Source organism: Podarcis erhardii (assembly GCF_964252035.2).
Source record: "Podarcis erhardii genome assembly, chromosome: 5".
NCBI lineage: Eukaryota > Metazoa > Chordata > Lepidosauria > Squamata > Lacertidae > Podarcis > Podarcis erhardii.
In genome coordinates this window covers 13,232,054-13,253,050 of record NC_138509.1, presented here as the reverse complement: position 1 = coordinate 13,253,050, position 20,997 = coordinate 13,232,054, and the positions used below count along the sequence as shown (strand labels likewise).

The 20,997-nt window shown below is 45.5% G+C and overlaps 1 protein-coding gene across 1 annotated transcript; it reads right to left on the bottom strand.

Moving 5' to 3' along the window:
- Positions 1 to 211: 211 nt before the first annotated feature.
- Positions 212 to 17,980, bottom strand: HIF1AN (hypoxia inducible factor 1 subunit alpha inhibitor). The gene is given in 9 exon segments (XM_081864362.1): positions 212 to 2,414; positions 4,408 to 4,518; positions 6,872 to 6,935; positions 8,251 to 8,357; positions 9,787 to 9,932; positions 10,954 to 11,102; positions 13,702 to 13,952; positions 17,455 to 17,784; positions 17,786 to 17,980. Coding segments are annotated over 9 exon segments (1,383 nt in total). The 5' UTR covers positions 17,966 to 17,980; the 3' UTR covers positions 212 to 2,369.
- Positions 17,981 to 20,997: the final 3,017 nt, after the last annotated feature.

Here is a 20,997-nt window from a genome sequence, read left to right as displayed (position 1 = left end):
AGCTTGGCCGAGCGGAGATCCCAACAGTGTAGGTGAAAATTGTAGTTCCAGAGATCTACAAACACAAGGTTCTAGCAACAGCACCAAGAGTCTGAGCACTACACAGCGAGCCTATGCCACAGCCCTCAAAGGGATAGCCATTCCCACAGTCCTGATCGAGTTCTCTGATAGAGAGGGCCATTTGTTGGGCAGAACAAAGGGAACACCATACTTCTCTTTTTGGACAGTTTTATTTTAAGAACTACGCTTCAGGATGCATTACGCCTTTCCCACATGTCCTCACACATCATCACAGAAAACACACACACACAGCTTTTCCCAATACCACAGCAGGGCATCAAAAGCATAGGATTAAAAAAACACAAAAAACACAAGAGAAGACAGTAACTTAATCAGTCCATCAGTGCATTGTAAACTGAGTTCTTGCACCGGTCAGGCGCAATGATTTATTTTTCTTCTTTTTTAAAAAAAACCAACCGTTAAAAAACTTTCAAAAGTTACCTTTGGCAAAAAGAAATGAGAGATCCGAAGGTTGTGTTTAAGTCCCATCCTCTCCATTCCAAGCGAGGCGAGTGGCCCCTTTCCGCATGGGCTCTATGCAACAGCAAAATTCCACAAATTGCTCCAGTCTCTGTTGGCACCCTGGCCAATACTGCTGCACATCCAGGGCACTTTCCGTGAAGCACAAGAATTGCTTTTGCCCTCAGGCAAAGGCAGAATGCATTTATTAGTACTACCATTTGCCAAGTCCAATCTTGCTCTTCAGAAGCCATTCCATCCCCTTTCCCGATCTATTATCTATGGCAAGAACTCTGGCATTCCACTGCTTCTATGTGGCTGGCAGAGCTAAATCAAACAGTAGGTTTGGCTTATGACAAAGCTCCATTGCTCCCTCATTAAAGAGTCTGACCTGCCCAGTGAAATCTGAACCACTACCCAGCTTTCTCCAGAATGTCTTCAGCTACTGCATTCTGAATTCACAGTAAAAGATTAGGAGTGTGATCCGTACAATAAAAGGATAAGAGTGTGATCTGTCCCAGAAAAGGTGAAGTCATGCTCAGGTGTTGTCCCAGCAAGCTGGTCATGACCTCTCTCCTGCTGGGACAAGCAAAGCTTTTGCAGCGAGGTCTTCTCAAAATTCTCCATTTCACAGAAAAGCACCTCTGTGGCAAAGGAACAAAGCTGGGATCTCTACTCAGCACTCTCGTCTTGATGAAACACAGCCAGAAACACCCACATTTCCTGCCAAGCAGGGAAAAGTGGAATAGAATGGAAAATAGAGGCTTCCACCCTACATAGAAGTCTGTCGAAAAAATCACTGCAATAAAGTGTTACTGTAACTTTGCTGTTCCCCTTCTCCACCTATTTATCCATTATAATCCAGTATGCAGAAGGCTGAGGATGGAGTGAAATTAACATTTCCATGTATGGAAAGAGAAACACAACACAAAGGTGTTTTTTACTGACAAAGGGCAATGGTGCTCATTGTGGAAAAGCCGTCCGGAGTGTAGCAAAGGGAATCTGTGTGTATGGGGATTTCAGCCCGGACTTCCAACAGAATTAAGAGGTCAGGCCCTCCAAAACGCTGTTTTCGATGTTAATTTGGCACAGCGGACTTGGAGGACTTTATTGTCTCCATCCCTACCTTCTCCCTCTGTGTACTTGTAACCATAATTTTGCTTTACATTAGAAAATTGTGCCATCAGAGAGAAGGCGACCTTTGACAAACACGGAAGCTAAACCTCAGAGAAGGGGTGGCGGGGAGATTTCTAATGCCAAGGTGCAGAGGGAAGATCTAAATGGCTTGTCTAGTTGCTTCTCTCACACAGGCAACTATGCAGATGCCAGCATGCAATTGCTTTCACTTCCCAGGCAAAATAAGCAGGCAGTGGAGTCTTACATGGCCAAAGGTTCTCTCCCGCTTCGGGAGACTCTCAAGACTTTGAGACTTACTGCGTCCACCCCTCATGCAACATCATACAATTCAGCTGGTGGGATGAACGCAAACGACTGGCAGGACCAATCTAAACTCTGCTCCCTCCCAAAAAAAGTATTTTGCAATGTGACAGGTGGCAGGCAAGTACCAGGCGCCAATCTCTGTATACTGGCAGGTTGCAGACACATGAGTCCTTGGCAGCTAGGTTCCTACTTCGTAAAGCACAGGATCTTCTGGAAGGTTAAGTGAAGTTGAAAGAGGGATGGACGGGAGTGTTTGATGGTACCAGTCACTCCCTACGTTGGTGCAGGACAGGGCAGAGTTGTGCCAGGAGCACCTCAGTCTTTCAATTTCTGCGTGCGATACTAGCGCCTAGTATCTTCCACTTGTCTGTGAAGCAGCTCACAACATCCACCACCGCAGAGGCCGAGGATTAGTCATACCGCCCCTTAATCATCATATTCAACAAGGGGCCCACCTGTTGAGACAACAACAAAGGAGTAAAACCACAAAAACTGTTGGCTATAGACATATGCCGAATGGAGTGATGTTTGCACAGCCAAAAATCTTCCCAAGATGAAAAACTGTAAACACAGCTGGAAAGAGCAGAACACCGTTGAAGTCAACACTAGAGGTTAATTCTGTGTCCAGGGCGGCTGTCTACCAGCTCCACCTGGTATGCAGGCTGAGACCCTACCTGCCTGTGGACTGTTTTGCCAGAGTGGTGCATGCTCTAGTTATCTCCCGCTTAGACTACTGCAATGCGCTCTACGTGGGGCTACCTTTGAAGGTGACCCGGAAACTGCAATTAATCCAGAATGTGGCAGCTAGACTGGTGACTGGGAGTGGCCGCCGGGACCACATAACACCAGTCCTGAGAGATCTGCATTGGCTCCCAGTACGTTTCCGAGCACAATTCAAAGTGTTGGTGCTGACCTTTAAAGCCCTTAACGGCCTCGGTCCTGTATACCTGAAGGAGCATCTCCACCCCCATCATTCAGCCTGGACACTGAGATCCAGCACCAAGGGCCTTCTGGCAGTTCCCTCATTGCGAGAAGTGAGATTACAGGGAACCAGACAGAGGGCCTTCTTGGTAGTGGCACCCGTCCTTCAGATGTGAAGGAAATATGTAGCTATCTTCTCTTTAAGAGACATCTGAAGGCAACCCTGCTTAGGGAAGTTTTTAATATTTAATGCTGTATTGTTTTTAACACTTGATTGGAAGCCGCCCAGAGTGGCTGGGGAAACTCAGCCAGATGGGCGGGGTATAAATAAATTATTATTATTATTATTATTATTATTATTATTATTATTATTATTATTATTATTACTGTGCATCTTCCAACCCATTCTCTTTTTTAAAAAAATATTTTTTATTAAGTTTTACAATTTTATAATCACCACAATCAACACTGTCTCAAAAGCAAAAAGGAATATAAATCTAGTGAGTCCACGTCTTTACAATATTTCTGTAAATACAACATAAATGGTTCCCAGTCTTTTTAAAAGTCTCTATTGTCCTTGTCTATCTTCCAACCCATTCTCAGTAAAGGATAACAGGCTTGGAACTCAACATTAATGTTTGGAGCCCTCACCCCAGTAGAACAAGCAGCCCTTAAAATCACTGTCAATTGTCACTTGTTTGCAACACCAGTGTGCAATTGTTTACAGAGGTTTTCCCTAACCGTAACATCTATTGAACTCCGAAGACCTTTGAAACCCTGCCCCTTGGGTGAATCAGCCTACTTTTGAAATCCGCCACGTTTCCTGATGTATATAGAAGATCTTATTGTATCTTAAGTTTTGAGAGATGTCAATTTGCCAACGACGTAGTGCTGAACCTCAAAAGTTAAACCGGGATGTCACTTGGCTTTGGGCAAATAGTACCAGAGATACCTCAAATTCGTATGACTCTATTAAAACCCACATTTTGTAGCGGATTTGCTTGTGTTCCTTTTCATTTTAATACCACCCTGGCATCTTCGTAGATGATGTCCGGAGGTATTTTATAATAAATACCATATTTTTTGCTCTATAAGACTCACTTTTTCCCTCCTAAAAAGTAAGGGGAAATGTGTGTGCATCTTATGGAGTGAATGCAGGCTGCACAGCTATCCCAGAAGCCAGAACAGCAAGAGGGATTGCTGCTTTCACTGCGCAGTGATCCCTCTTGTTGTTCTGGCTTCTGAGATTCAGAATATTTTTTTTCTTGTTTTCCTCCTCCAAAAACTAGGTGCGTCTTGTGGTCTGGTGCGTCTTATAGAGAGAAAAAATACGGTACATAAATATATGGCATAATTTATAGCCTTTCTTTTCTCCCAGGGTTAACCCTTCATGCATATCTAAGGAACTGCAAACGACTGACAGAATTAGGCTGTTTTGGTGCTCTCAGGGCCCAATTAGAACTCGGGGGTTTCTGTGCAACTTAGCCCCCGTGGCCCCCAATAACAGTTTCCAGGTTTGTCCTGTACCTCTTGTGGGTTTCCAAGCGCCTCGCCCAGCATTTTCTCTATGTTCCTCATTATTGCCACCTTCTGATGGGCCTTTAGGGGATATTCAATCCTTTTGGGAGTTGGGGCACCCTGGGAAAAACACAAACACATATTTACATTACAGGTTGGTAGCCGTGTTGGTCTGCCGTAGTTGACACAAAATTTAAAAAATGCCTGCCAGTAGCACCTTAGAGACCAACTAAGTTAGCTATTGGTATGAGCTTTCGTGTGCATTCAGTGTATCTGAAGAAGTGTGCATGCACACAAAGCTCATACCAATAACTAACTTAGTTGGTCTCTAAGGTGCTACTTGGGACGCGGGTGGTGCTGTGGGTTAAACCACAGAGCCTAGGACTTGCCGATCTGAAGGTTGGTGGTTTGAATCCCCGCAACGGGGTGAGCTCCCATTGCTCAGTCCCTGCTCCTGACAACCTAGCAGTTTGAAAGCACGTCAAAGTGCAAGTAGATAAATAGGTACTGCTCTGGCGGGAAGGTAAACAGCATTTCCGTGCGCTGCTCTGGTTCACCAGAAGCGGCTTAGTCATGCTGACCACATGACCCGGAAGCTGTACGCCGGCTCCCTTGGTCAATAAAGCGAGATGAGCACCGCAACCCCAGAGCCGGTCACAACTGGACCTAATGGTCAGGGGTCCCTTTACCTTTAGGTGCTACTGGAAGGAATTTTTTAAATTTTGTGTCGACATATTTACATGTGCTCATACTCTCAAAGAGGATCCCCCCACACACACACTTAGGAAGCTTCCAAATCAAAACAAACCCATGGGTGGTGTATAAATAATAAATTATTATTATAATAATATAGACAAAGAGACTAGCATCAAACTTGCAGCGCTCACTCTGGTTTCTGGTTTGGGAGGTAGCAGAAAAACCAAAAGGAAACAGCAGGATCATAAGTTTGTAGCACTTCATGTTACTTGAAAAAACTAACACACACACACCCAAGCACAATAAAACAGTGGCCAATAAAACAGTGGGGGACAAGAGAATGGTTGGTATTCTATTAGCAGCCAAATGGCACAGAGTCATACTAGAGGTCACTGCACAAATGCTGGTCTAGGAAAGGGCTCCCTAAAAGAACCATCACCATTAAACAATTACCGTATTTTTTGCACCATAACACTCCTAGAAAGGGGAAATGCCTGTGTGTGTTATGGAGGGAATGCCTACGGGTGGCGGGGGGGATCTGCTGCAGTCGTGAGCAGAGGATCCATGGTTCCCCTTCCTTCCCTCCTCCGTGGCTTGCTTTGAAACAGCAAAGCGGGAGAAGAGCCGCTGAGTGAGGAGGAGAGAGGGACAGAGAGCCTGCTTCTTTAAAGGAGCAAAGCAGGAGAGGTTGGTTCCTTTAAAGCAAGCAGGCTCTCTGTCCCCCTCTCCTCCCCACTCAGCTCGCTACATAGCAGCAATGTTTTTCAGCTCGCTAAGCCAGGGATGAGCGGGGAGGAGGAAGAAAAGCAGAGCCTGCTTGCTTTAAAGGAGAAAAATGGGAGAGGAGAGGAGCCTCCTCCCCTTAAACCCCTCTTCTTCATTATTAGCAGCATCCTTCTCCACCAACGCCACGCGTGCTCCTTGTCCCTTGAGTGCTTTTCCTTCCCTCCCCACTTAAAATGTGGTTACAAAGCATGGATCCACATGGATCCTCAGGATTTTTGCACTGGGCTACTCCAAACTCACTGTCAGATCACATGTCTGTGGCCACAGCATGAACTACAAAAATCATACATCCACTGTTTTGTTTAGAATATTTTTTTTCTTGTTTTCCTCCTCTAAAAACTATGTGCGTGTTATGGTTGGGTGCGTGTTATAGAGCGAAAAATACGGTAGGCATTATTTCAACCCAAGGAACTACATACTTCACAGAGGCCCTTCTTTGTGTGCCTCCTCCACGGTAGCTCCAGAGGGTGACAGCATGAGAAGGGGGTCTTTTCTGCAGTGGCTCCCCATGAGTCTTCATTACATATCTTTAGGTGTCAGGTGAAAAAGTTTCTCTTTAACTAGACCTTTGGCTGATTAGCATTCTATGTCCTTTTAAATATGTTTGCGGGGGGGGGGGGTATTGGTTGGTTTTGCTTTTGTTCTGTTATGTACTTTGTGTTCTCCTTTTGTATTTTTATCTTGTGAACTGCCCTGTGTTCTTTGGATGAAGGGTGGTATGCAAATTTACTGAACACCAATGTAGCCCTACAAATTCTTTAAGAGATGGAATTAAGAACACAGGCCAGGTTTGGAAGAGTTAATGTAACTCTAGGGAACCTTAAGCAGCCCTCAGAGGTGTGTAGAATGAAGAGGACAGATTTTATAACGCAGCAACGTCAATACTGCATTACACCACACAACAAATATTTCAAGTAGCAGCTCTATGTTTCTGTTCTGTCCATGCGCAAAGTTCTCTTCTGCCAGCAACAAAAGCCAGTGACATGTTTACCTTGTACCAAAAGTTTACAGTGATGGTAATTCCTCCGTTCAGCAGAGACTCGATGTGATGCCACCTGAATAGAATAATAGAAAGGCCAGGGAAATTGTATACGTTTCCAATTCTAGCCACAGAGAATTTAAGAATTAACAACGTCAGTGCTACAGTATCAATGCAGACAGCTCAGCTTGAGCCTTTGTTATTCTTTTATCCCCCTGGCTTCTATCCTACTTGCTTTTCGTGCCAGGGAACTATGCTATGATTATCCGTGACCTCTTGCTGTTTCAACAGTGGTGCCTCGCAAGACGAAAAGAATCTGTTCTGCGAGTCTCTTCGTCTTGCGAAGCAACCCTATTAGCGGCTTAGCGCTATTAGCGGCTTAGCGTCTATTAAAGGCTTAGCGGTTTAGCGGCTTAGAAAAAGGGGGGGAGAGGAAAGAAATCGCAAGACTCACAAGACGTTTTCGTCTTGCGAAGCAAGCCCATAGGGAAATTCGTCTTGCGAAGCGCCTCGAAAAACGGAAAACCCTTTCGTCTAGCGGGTTATTCGTCTTGCGAGGCATTCGTCTTGCGGGGCTCCACTGTATTTGTACTTATTTTAAGTTGCTTGGTGGATCACACTCCCATGAATGGGTGCTCTCTTGCATGTGTATACTTTATCTCAGAATACAAAGCAAGCATGCTTCCCGCCTTCAGTACCAACCTGACAAAGGTAGGTTCACTTTCATTCTAAGTTGAAAGGGCTACGGGAACCGAAGGCAGGCACTTTCTCTCTTTCCCCTATACTTTTACTTCCTGTGGGATGTGCGCCATTTCCCATTTAAGTCCCATAGAGATTGGTACATGGACAGATCCACATCCGGCTTGGGTCACACTTACTCTACCCTTACAGTAAAGGAGAACTCACTCCATGAGATTAGCCTCAGCTACTTGGGGGTTTTTTTAGAAAACCAGTAGAGATGGACTAAAATATTACACAGTTGTGTATGAAATGTTCAGTGGTTGGAACATTTTGATCCTGTGTTGAACTGCCATGGCGAGAGTGCGAAAGGATAAGCCTCACCTTACTTAAACCCACCCGCCCAAATCCAAGCTACTAGCAAATGTCAAGGATGTTTTTATTTTTCCTCTCTCTTCTGGCATGAGAACACCTTAAAACACAAAAGCCTATTTATCCTCCGTATCTTGAGGATAAAGGAAGCACTCCCTCCCTTTTGAATACACAGAGAAGGTAAAAACTGTAGGCCTTACAATACATCTGAGTCAAAAGAGAAAGATCCATAGGCCTCTTGTGAGCCCAAGGTTCCCATTCCTTAATCTGGGGCCCTGGGTTCTGCTGCAGTTGCCCCATTCCCACACCACCCTGTCCAATCCTCCGTCTATGCTCATTACCAATACATGGGGATATAAAGCACATCGCCTGGGCCCACCACTGTCTCATAGCCAACTACGTTCTGGAAATTGGGAAAGCGCTCATAGTCAGGATTGTCGAAGTCAACCTAGCAAAACAGGAGAAAAGAACATGTCACTGAAGAGGCTGAAGTCACAAAGGTCATCTAGAGAGTTCCCCAGGGTATGGTCCTTCCCATTCCCCAATTCCCCTCAGGTAAACCTGCACGAGCCCAGGTAGAGACAACAACCTGCTGCATACTAGTCACAAAAGTTAACCTGGAAAGTCAAGTGCTAGACTAAATTCTAGATTTAACCCAAAGTGTTTTCTTCAAAGCAAAATCAGTTAACACAGTATTAAGACAGACAGTAATAGACTGTGTTTGTCTCCTAAGTGCACATCAGTAAATGGTAGAAAAGAGGTCTGTGTTGCATGTCTGTACTATAGGTAGACAGTAAGCAAATGAAATGGGGAAGGTTGGGTTCAGGCTGAAGTCCAATCATGAGCTAGAATCTTGCTTTTACATTTTTTTTAAAAAAAAAGATAGGCTACCTAGAAATTTGGTAGGTTGTTTAGATACCTTGGTGGAAGGCAAATTCCATCCCATTAATTTGTTGTCCCTGGACAAGGCTACACATACGGTTGTAAAAACTGGTTACTCATGCCAATGTGGAGTGCACATGTTCAGAAGACAATGCACTACTCACCTTGCATCCAATAGTATAGTGCTTTCTTAGTATAGTGTAACGTATAGTGTATAGTATGGATGCTGCATACTGGAGAGCCAGTGTGATATAGGGATTAGTGTGTTGGGAGTAGAATTTGGGTCAAAGCTCCGATCAGCCACAAAGTTCTGTGTGTGTCCTTGGGCCAGCCACTCTCTCTCTCTCTCTCTCGGAAAAACCTGCCTCAGAGAGTTGTTGAGAGAGTAAAATGGGGAAGAACCATCTTGAGTTCCTCAGAGAAGAGGCAGGATGCAAACGCAATAATGTGGGACGTTGCTGCGTTTAATCTGGAGCACAGCCACACTTTTCCCCATGGCACTGAATCACATGCAATCGTTTGAAAAGAAAGCAGGGTGTGTTTGTGTGCAGAAACCCCACATATAAGCACCTGCTTGCACACTGGGGTTTCTTTGCAGCACAGTTGTTGCTTTTCATGTCTCTTTCCTTCAACATCAAGGGGTTAGGCTAAATTATCAGACTAAACACCAGCAAGTAAGGCCTGAACAGGACAAAGAGACGTTGACCACAAATAACAGGAGGAAAATACAGATCACGTTTTGCTTGTGACCTCTTTCAGGCTGGTCATTGTTAGACAGGACATAGAAGCCTGTGTGAATCTTCCATCTGATCAGAACAAAGGATAGTATTCAACTCAGTTTTACTCAGACCCACTGAAATTAAAGAATGTGAATAAGTTAGGTCCATTCATTTCCATCAGTCTACTCTGTGAAAAACTAAGTTGAATGCCACCCAAATATTTAATATCACATACTCCTACAAAGTAGGGGCCATTTGGCACAGATGTCGCCTTACCTGGCTCTGCCGATCACATGGGTGGTGCACAGGATAAGGGTAGAGGCACTCAAACTGGTCAGGGGAAAACAGGATGCAACGCTTGTATCCCTTAATCTGAGCAAAGAAGTTCTGCTGCTCGTCATAGTGTGCTGGAGTCACATTCCCTTCATAAAAAGAAACAGAGACACCGTAAACCTGACAGCCCTCTAAACACAAGTATTAATAATGAGGGTGTGCCTACATTACAAGTAAACCGTTAGAAAATAAAGTTTTAAGAGCATGTTGGGCAATTTAACAACACTCTCAGGACCCACTGAAGGCAACAGCTCCCATCATTGTGTAAGGAAAGCCACTGACAAACCAATTCAAAACCAGTTTAACGGCTGTGGTTTAGAGGTTTTCTGAATAATAGTTATCCATACAGAGAGCTATCCAAAGCAAGGGAGGTAGTGTAAAGGTTTTACTGTAGGCTGTCTTGTGAGAGATTGTCCTGAAAGGCAGGATAGAATCATTACCTTACAATGGGTGATCTGCACTGGTCATGCACCAAAATAAATCAAGTTCTACGTAAGGGGGGATCTAAACAGTGTATTCAGTTATACAGAGGACACTTAGGAATGTATGTCATCGGTTTATAACACTTGCATCATCTGGGTCCTCGCAACAAGACAGTAGTACACATTACAGGACAAGGAAGAATTAGTTACATGCAAAAAGTCCTTCTCACTAGAGCAGTCAGATAACTGCCATGCGGCCTATTTGTGCAGCCAGAGGGAATGGATGCATGTGAAAGAAGTAAGAACCAAATAAGAAAAGTGTGGTTTATCTTTTCAGATGTAACCTGTGAACAAGAGGCCCTCGGGTAGGCAAAGTTATGCCCTCGAGACGTTTGGACTCCAACTTCCATCATCCCTGCTCGCTGGCCATGCTGCCTGGAGTCCAACAAGATCTGGGAGGCATAATGTTGGCTATCCTGGCATCTATGGACTACATCCCTGACACTGCTTCTTTGAATCAGGCTTCTGAATCACCTACGTCAGATTTTCGTATATGAGATAACAGGGGCTAGATGTTGGGTGTTTGTGTGCAAAAGGAATCCCTAAGAAGTTGTCTATGCTAAAAGCAAAATGCAATGAGTTGTCCAAAGACCTTTAGGCACATTTAAGTCTAAGGCAGATCTGCTACCTTCCATGCCGATCAGTAACAAGTTGGATGTCAGCTGACCCCAGCCTCGCTTTGCCTGTTGCCTGTTAATCCAATTCCAATTGAAGCCCAGGAAATCCACCACGATTTTCCTCCCAACTGTGTCGTTCAGAGTCTGCTGCAGATAAAGCCTGCACATGGCAGAAAACAAGGGGGAAAGGAGAATTTTACATGTAGGTCTGCAAAAAGGAAGATCTTGCTTGCCATTTTTCATTCATTTTTAGCCAGTGCCTCAAAAATACATTCACTTACAGTGGTACCTCGCAAGACGAAATTAATTCGTTCTGCGAGTTTCTTCGTCTTGCGATGTTTTCGTCTTGTGAAGCACGGATTTTGGAAAAGCTTCAAAAATCACCAAAGTCTTTAAAAACCTCAAAAAAGGCTACCACACCGCGTGCTATGAGTTGCTCCTCGAAGTCAAGTCGCAACTGCACCCCCTGAATGCACGGTTTTAAGAAAAAGGAAACAAACTTGCAAGACAAAGGAAACAAACTTGCAAGACGTTTTCGTCTTGCGAAGCAAGCCCACAGGGAAATTCGTCTTGAGAAGCAACTCAAAAAACGAAAAACTCTTTCGTCTTGCGAGTTTTTCGTCTTACGAGGCATTCGTCTTGCGAGGTACCACTGTATATAGAAACCTGATAAGCAAAGGCTAACTTCACCCAGAGGACTGCAGATTTAAGGAAAGGATTCAACTGAGCAGTACCAAGTCAATAGAAATTGGGCAGGTATACACATGCAGGATGACCCATCTGTTCCCTGATGCACACATGGTTTCAGGTACTCTCATTCTCAGAGATCAGTCTAGAAGCTGTCCTATCTTTGTATCCTTTCAGACAGGATGCAAAACCTATCTTCCAAAAGATCTACAGCAGTGGATTAGGGACTGTGACCTAGTGTTAATACTGCTGTTGATTATACTGATCATGATAATAGGTTCCTAGCCTGCCTTTTAGGGTGTATGTCCTCCAGATGGGTTGCAACAAAGTAAGATACACCATTAAAATAGCAGTAAAAATAGCTAGCATTAAAATAGCAGTAGCAGAGTAAACAGTTCTCATATATAACCAACCATAAAACAACCCATAAAAAGCCCTTGTTTATGATGCTCTTATTTTCAAAACTGCATCTTTTTATTATTTTTATTCTGTTATTTTTATAGGAAGCTGCTTTGAGCATTGGGGAGGATGGACAAAAATGCCAAACCATTTTTCAAAAAGAAAAAAACCACACGCATCCAGTTGTACAACTGGCGAATGAGCGACTCCTTGATTCTGCTCACTGCAATCAACAAAGGAAGCAAAGGGTTTCTTCTCCCAAGCTGTGCAGCACTTCCTTTGTTGTAGCCTTTTTCTTGGCTTTAATTACACAGCCACTTCCCAATGACTTTAATAGGAAAGGGAGCACCAGAACCAGCCCCCCACTAAGTCCAGAATCCTACTTCTTTTCCCCATCACCTTGAGGGCTGCCCAAAGGAACACACTTATTGGATGCCTTCAGCAGCAATACTAGCACAATAACTACTAGATATGATCCTGTTGCTTCAGGAAGACGCTTGTGCATGGTAAAAGGGGGATGAACAGGAAAGTGGAGGAATTCCCTACAAGGTAGGAAGTACAGGATTTGACCGTGTGAAGAGAGAAATATATTCTGTTTTGGATCAATCTGCACTGTGACAGAATTTCTGTATGATGTAGAATGTCTCACCGTTTCCTTCAGTTTAAAACCCTGCAAGCAGCTAGCCAGGGATGATATCTCAGACTAGTCGCTTAGAACAGAAGTAGAGAACCGCGGGCCTGGGGGCCAAATGAAGCCCTCTAGCCCTCTCTATCTGGCCCTCAGGACTCTTCCTGCCCTCAGAACTCAAGGGGCTGCCCTTGAGACTGACCCAGAAACTCCAGTGGGTGCAGAATGCCGCAGCGAGACTCCTTACGGGGTCCTCGCTGCGAGATCACATTCACCCGGTGCTATACCAGCTGCACTGGCTCCCAGTGGAGTACAGGATCAGGTTTAAGGTGCTGGTTTGAACCTTTAAAGCCCTATACGGCCTAGGACCCTCGTACCTACAGGACCGCCTCTCCTGGTATGTCCCACAGAGGAACTTACAGTCTTCAAACAAAAACATCTTGAAGGTCCCAGGCCACAGAGAGGTTAGGCTGGCCTCAACTAGAGCCAGGGCTTTTTCGACTGTGGCTCCGATCTGGTGGAATGCTCTGTCACAAGAGACTAGGGCCCTGCGGGACTTGACATCTTTCCGCAGGGCCTGCAAGACAGAGCTGTTCCACCAAGCCTTTGGTCAGGGCACAGCCTGACTCCCTCCTTTGGCAATCTTCACAGAACTCTAGCCCAATGGTTGCCATCAATTTGATTTGAATTAATTTTATAATGAAATGATTTTAGAATGTTGTACTATTTTACTGTTGTTAGCTGCCCTGAGCCCGGCTTCGGCTGGGGATATAAATAAAATTATTATTATTATTATTATTATTATTATTATTATTATTATTATTATTTTCCTATGTCACACCCTTCACCAGTCCTGCTTCACAACTTACTTGAGATAAAACTTACACCAGTTGCTCTATCCACTCTGGCCCCACCCGCCACTGAAATGTGTCCCCTAAATGAGAATGCAGCCTTTAGACTGAAAAAGGTTCCCACTCCTGCCTTAGAAGAACTCAGTCCATGTCTCACGACAGAACCAAACCGCCAAGCCACCAACCGATGTTACCTTTCTCCACTGTCCTGCTGTTCTATTTCTTGGAGCTGCTCAACGAAGTCGCTGAATTTCATCTCTTCCCTGCTTGACTTAGGCTTGAAGTTCTTAACGTTTGCCATTTTCTTCTCATCGTAATACAGGAACTTGTGTGTGCTTGCTCTATATACCGAAAAGTCCCCACTCCCAATGTTCTCCTGAAGATAATCCAGATCCCATTTTAGAGCAGGGAACACCAGATTTGTATCTGTCAACACCACTGGCTCCTAGGAAAGACAAGAAAAAAGCAAAAAGCATAGCAATGCAAAATCCCAAGGTAAGGTGGGAGGTATCTAGCTCTCAGCCACAAATATTCAGGCTGATTTTGCAATTAGGAATAAGCAATGGAAGGAAAGTAGCTGCAACTATTCACTGCCGTCACTCATAAAGCACAGCCTTACACACTGACGACAGCTCGATACAGCGGAACACTAGAAGTCAAAAAGAAGAATGGTGATGGGTTTACCTTTCTGATTAATGCTCAAGCCATGAAACAAAATGCTTAACTCTTCAATAAGGATACTCAAATAGTGTTCAAAACTGAGATATATAAGCAAGGCACCAAATGGCAGCTTAAACCTAGGTTATGGTCACAACACAATGCTTATTTGTCAGGGGTTGGACTAAATGACCCTCAGTATCCCTTCCAACGCTACAATTCTACGATCTGAACTACGTTGCTTGACTGTAGCTTGCCCTTACAATTCATTTGCCCCAGTATGCAAGAGGGAGACACACACACAATGGAAATGGAATTAACTATGGTCTAAGGCAGAGGTTTTTTTCACTGGCTTGATGGAGATGCTGGCTGCCAACATGGTGCCCAGAAATCTCCATATAGTCACAACTGGGCCCAAGCCAGTAGCAAAATATGCCTGGCGCCCAGGAAATTTCTAACACTGTACTCAAATATTAGAAGCAAACACAGATTTGCCTCCAAATACCTCTATTGAGAGGTCTTTGAAGAACTTAAAGAGTTGTTTGAAAGGGTATAAGGCAACAAAGTATGAAAGGCATTCATAAGAGCATAAGAAGAGCCCAGCTGGGTAAAATCGAGCAAAGGCCCATCTCATCCATCATTCTATTCTCACCGTGGCTAACCAAGGACCTAAAGCAGGCTTCCTCAACCTCGGCCTTCCACATGTTTTGAGACTACAATTCCCATCATCCCTGACCCCTGGTCCTACTAGCTAGGGATCATGGGAGTTGTAGGCCAAAAATATCTGGAGGGCCGATGGTGAGGAAGCCTGGCCTAAAGGGACACCTATAATGGCACTCTCCCTTGTGAACCCCAGCAGCTGATGCTCAGAGGCACACTGCTAATTATTAGTAGCCTTATTCTCCAAGAATGTGTCTAATCCCCTCTTAAAGTCACCCAAGTTGGTGGCTATCACTCCAATGATGAGAATACATCAGCCTTGGAAATAAATAATTGGGGAACAGAAGGCGGGCAGCAGAAGGGCCTACTTTTTCTGCCTATCCTAAAGCTGCTCACCTTCCATTCCGCAATCAAACCACTATGGTGCTGCTTCTAGTTTTGCAGACACCCAAAACCTTGCCGTCAGTCCAATGCCCCAGTTTACCACAGCAGCGCCACTTGCTTTTTCAAAGCCCTTTTTTAGTTGTAAATGCACAGGAACGGTAATGCTGAAACAGGAACAATATCAGCAGGTTTTTCATATAGCAACTGCAGAATAAAATATAATGAGTAAAAAGGGGATCCAGGTGACTAAGAAATATTTTGCAACAAAAATAATATAAAAACCACCCTCTTCTTTCCTCAGCCTATGTGCCACAAATCACTAACCTGTGCATGCGTGGGCCAGCTTGCCTTTATTTGAAGGTTGCTTGTCAAAAGTGAATATTCCTACCATGGGGGTGTTTAAAAGAGGAGGTGGGAAAACTTCTTTCTATGCCCCCCTTCCCCCCCTATTTTTTCAAGGTTGAAGCCTCCTGATCCAGCAACCCTACTCCATCATGTGAACCTTCCCAGGATCTGAGATCTTTGAGGAAGGCCCTCTTCTTGGTCCCGCCACCCTCATAGATACAGAGAGGGCCTTTTCTGTGGTGGCTGCTCCCAGGCAACTTTGGAACACCCTCTTTCCTATCCTTCTGCTGGCAGGTGAAGAAGACCTTCTGGAAACTGACCGCTTTTAATTAAAGGGCTGGTGCCATGCTGTTTTGATTATAATTCTGTGTGTGGTTTTAAGCATATGTGTAATTAGTTTTAACTCTATCAATGTTTAATGGTTTTTATAATGAAAGCTTCCTTCTCTGTTTTTAGCTGATTTGTTTTTAGCTGTAAGATGCCTTGAGTCTCTGTTTGGGGAAAAGGCAAGGTGTATATTTAAGAATGTATATGTATAATAATACTGGAGGCACACTAATGAAGGCTGGTGGCAAAGCGGGGAGAAGCAGACAGGTGGGCATGGGTGGGTCGCTCTCAGCAGAGGGGACCCCCCACTTCCTCCAGGAAGGTAACTCAGGCCTCCATCCCTCTCACTGTAAGCTGCCTTAAGTCACTGTCAGGGGAAAAGGCAGGGTATAGAGTATTACAGAACTGTAGAGTTGGAAAGGATCATCTAATATAACCCCTGCAATTCATGTGTGTGTGTGTGTGTGTGTGTGTGTGTGTGTGTGGTAGGAATAGACAAGAATGTATAAATGCATATACATACATGTGTATGTGTAATAATAATAATATTGGAGGCACCCTAACAAAGGCTGGTGGCAAAGCGGGGGGAAGCAGATGGGTGGGCCTGGGTGGGTTGCTCTCAGGAGAGGGGACGCCCCACTTCCTCCAGGAAGGAAACTCAGGCCTCCATCCCTCTCACTGTAAGCTGCCTTAAGTCACTGTCAAGGAAAAAGGCAGGGTATACAGAATTGGAAGGGACCCTGATGATCATCTAGTTAGTATAACCCCTACAATGCATATGTGTGTGTGTGTGCGCGCACGTGTGTGTGTCAGTGTGTACACCCCCCACCCCCACCCATTTGGGGGTATGGATAGATAGATAGGAATGAATGTATAAATACATATACATATTTGTATGTGTGTAATGATAATAATAATAATGCTGGAGGCACCCTAACCAAGGCTGGTGGCAAATCGTAGGAGAGGGGGCCAGGGCATTCGCAACCCTCCCTACCCCTCCCCGGGTCTCAGCACCGGGGACCCCTCTCCCCTTCCTCCCGTCCGCGTATATATACACACACACCCGACCCCCACACATTTGGGGGTATGGATAGACAGACAGGAATGTATAAATGCATATACATATTTTTGTGTGTGTAATAATAATAATGATTGAGGCACCCTAACCAAGGCTGGCGGCAAACCGTAGGAGAGGGGGCCAGGGCGTTTGCAACCCTCCCCGGGTCTCAGCACCGGGGACCCCTCCCCCTTCCTCCCGTCCATATATATATATATATATATATATATACACACACACACACACCCGACCCCCACACATTTGGGGGTATGGCTAGACAAACAGGAATGTATAAATGCATATACGTATTTTTGTGTGTGCAATAATAATAATAATAATGCTAGAGACACCCTAACCAAGGTGGCGGCAAACCGTAGGAGAGGAGGCCAAACCCCACACCCTACCCCTCTCAACCCCCACCCCCCACCCCCCCCGGTCTCAGCACAGGGGACCCCTCCCCCCTTCCTCCGAGGGGGGGCGTGTGTTTTGTGTCTGGGAAGGAGCCCAACCCGCTCACCTCGTTCTCGATGAGCTCCTCGGCCCGGGGGTCCCCGTGGCGGAGCCTGGGGATGGGCCGCGTGGCGAAGCCGTAGCGCCGGAACTGGGCTTCGCTCCAGCCTCGGTGGGGGCGGCCCCCGACCTCCCGCTCCTCCTCCTCCTCCTCCTCCTCGCCGCCGCCTTCGGGGCCCCTGGGAGGAAGGGGGGGCGGAGAAGGGCCCCCGTTCTCCTCAGCAGCAGCCGGGGAGGGGGAGGAGCAGGACGCGGAGGCCTCCGCCATCGCCCACCTCGCGACGCTGGGCAGCCCGGGGACTCTGGGCGGCGACGGCAGCGGCGCCTCGCTCGCTCGCTCCCTCAGGCGGAAACGGCGGGCGAGGAACATCCGGGTACTCCAGGACGGGCCTGTTGTTGTTGTTATTGTTGTTGCCGACGTCGTCGTCCGCCAGGAGAGGGGAAGACTTCCGGTCGGCCCGAACGCAGCGGCGACCCCTGGCGGGCGGCGGAGGAAACGCGCCCTGAGCCATCAGCATCTCTGCTTGGAGCACCTTTGGTAAGCAGCAGGGCCGGCGGCGCAGGCAGTTTTTGGGTGCCTGAGGCAAGAGGGCACATGCACGCAACCTGCCCGATGGTGTGAGTGAATATCTTCCTCGGGAGCAAGAGGGCAGGGAGGCAGCTAAAGATTTGGCTTTTCGACCTGGCTTGATTTGCATCCCAAAGCGGATACCAACAATGTAATGAAATGGAACGTCACAAATGCAGTGTAAATCAAGTACAGTGGTGCCCCGCAAGACGAACGCCTCGCAAGACGGAAAACCCGCTAGACGAAAGGGTTTTCCATTTTTGAGTTGCTTCGCAAAACGAATTTCCCTATGGGCTTGCTTCGCAAGACGAAAATGTCTTGCGAGTTCCTGCGGGGTTTTTTTCCTTCCCCCCCTTTTTCTAAGCCGGTAAGCCGCTTATCAGCTGATCCGCTAAGCCGATAAGCCGCTAATAGCGCTAATCCGCTAAGCCGTCAATGGGCTTGCTTCGCAAGACGAAAAAACCGCTAGACGAAGAGAATCACGAAACGGATTCTTTTCGTCTTGCGAGGCACCACTGTAAAATAATTAAGGTGGGGTATAAGAGACGCGGGTGGCGCTGTGGGTTAAACCACAAAGCCTAGGACTTAACCACAAAGCCTAGGACTTGCCGATCAGAAGGTCGGCGGTTCGAATCCCCGCAATGGGGTGAGCTCCCATTGCTCGGTTCCTGCTCCTGCCAACCTAGCAGTTTGAAAGCACGTCAAAGTGCAAGTAGATAAATAGGGACCGCTCCGGCGAGAAGGTAAATGGCGTTTCCGTGCACTGCTCTGGTTCGCCAGAAGCGGCTTAGTCATGCTGGCCACATGACCCGGAAGCTGTACACCGGCTCCCTCAGCCAGTAAAGCGAGATGAGCGCCGCAACCCCAGAGATGGCCACAACCAGACCCAATGGTCAGGGGTCCCTTTACCTTTACCTTTATAAGAGAGAGAAAGAGAGAGAGAGAAATCTGCTCTTGGCATGCATAGGAAATTATTTGCAACTAAAATGGCTGTCTATTCTATTTTTCTTTATTTCCTTTATTTCATAAAAAAAGATACACCACTTGGTTGTTGTTTTTAAAAGAAAACCTTTAAAAAGAGAATAAAACCATAACGTTAACTAGCAATCCTACGCTGTACACTCGTGAGTTTTAGTCAATTAAGTTCTACTCAAAATAAACACATTGAAATTAACTAACCTAAGTTAGCCAGGTCTGTTAACTTCAGCGGGTCTGCTCAGAGTAGGACTGGCATTGTGTAAACGTGTGTTGATAATGATATTTTTTTTGGCGTTCCCCTCTCAAAAATTTTTGGGCTGCTTTCAGGCTTGTGGAGGTGGCTGGGAATCACTTTGTAATTTGGTTGGTGGGGGAATGTGATATACAGTGGTACCTCGGGTTACATGCGCTTCAGGTTACATACACTTCAGGTTACAGACTCCGTTAACCCAGAAGTAGTACCTCGGGTTAAGAACTTTGCTTCAGGATGAGAACAGAAATCGTGCTCCGGCGGCCGCAGGAGGCCCCATTAGCTAAAGTAGGGCTTCAGGTTAAGAACAGTTTCAGGTTAAGAACAGACCTCCGGAACGAATTAAGTACTTAACCCGAGGTACCACTGTACTGTACAGAGCACGCCAGGCACCCCTGTCTTCCACTGCCTCCCGCAGTTTGGCCAAACATGCTGGTAGCTTCGAGAACACTATCCAACCATCTCGTCCTCTGTCGTCCCCTTCTCCTTGTGCCCTCCATCTTTCCCAACATCAGGGTCTTTTCCAGGGAGTCTTCTCTTCTCATGAGGTGGCCAAAGTATTGGAGTCTCAGCTTCAGGATCTGTCCTTTCAGTGAGCACTCAGGGCTTTTCCTTCTGAGGCACCTAACCATAAGCCTGCATTTTTATCAAAGCTTCTATATATTTCAATCAAGGCTTGTATTTAAAAATGAGCTTAAAAAAAAAGGATTTTCAAATGTTTCATGCCAGGCAAAAGACCAGCTGCCTAAAAGAACCTTGGCAAGATGTTTTTCCTCCTAAGACAAGAAGGGCCCCATTGATTTATAGCAGAAAAACAATTCTCAAAGTCATAAAAAGGGAAATTACATATGCTGCCCCAAGGTTGAGAAAACACCATTAGAAATGGGCAAATAGTAAGATAATACCAATGTGCCTCCCAGTAAAATGAGCCAGATCTTCTTTCTAAGGTTAAAAGGCCAGGAGCAATGGGGAGAAACATTTAGCTGGAAAGAGAACATTTTTGGGGGAAGTCTTTTTCTAAAGCTGTTTCTTAAACTAAGAGAGTTAAAAAAGGTTAAAATGTGTTAAATGTTGGAAAGGCAACTGGCTTGGCAGAAGAAGCAGCTTCTTCCTATTTTATTTTGAGGCTGGAGAGGAGGGGGAAAGGGGGAGGTGCAAACTGAAGAGGCTTCTTTTAAAAGCTGTGTTTTATTGAGTTCCTTCCTTTTTACTTTGAAAAGCTTTATTCTTTTAAGAGGCTACCTATGATAAATGTATGAAATATATTGGCTTAAATGTAATTATGCAAAGGATTTAAGGAATGCTAGATTCTTATTTCATATGGTTGTAAGAGTTGTATTTATCCTGAAATTAAGTCAGCCACCAGCCCCCCCCCTGCCAGACAGAAGACGCCATCCGGGCAGTCTTGATATATGGTTGTCAGGCATTTGTTTAGAAACATTAAATGAAGGAAATCTTTCAATGTTGATGTGAAACTCAAGATCCTTGACATCTGTTGAACATAAAATGTAAGATTAAACCATCTGTTTTAGGAGGCAATAGGGCAAGAAGGGCAAAAGGTGAGCTGGTAATTAAGATTCCATGTAAGATATATTATTACTTATTTGTCATTTATATATAGCTCTTTGTCTCCCATATAAGGGCAAGGAAATGGGTGTATCTTTTGTGGGTGTATCTTTTGTGATTGGTTCTAGCAAACAGCCAATAGGAATTTCAACCAGGCTGATTGGACAGAGGCAGCCACAGGAGGAGCA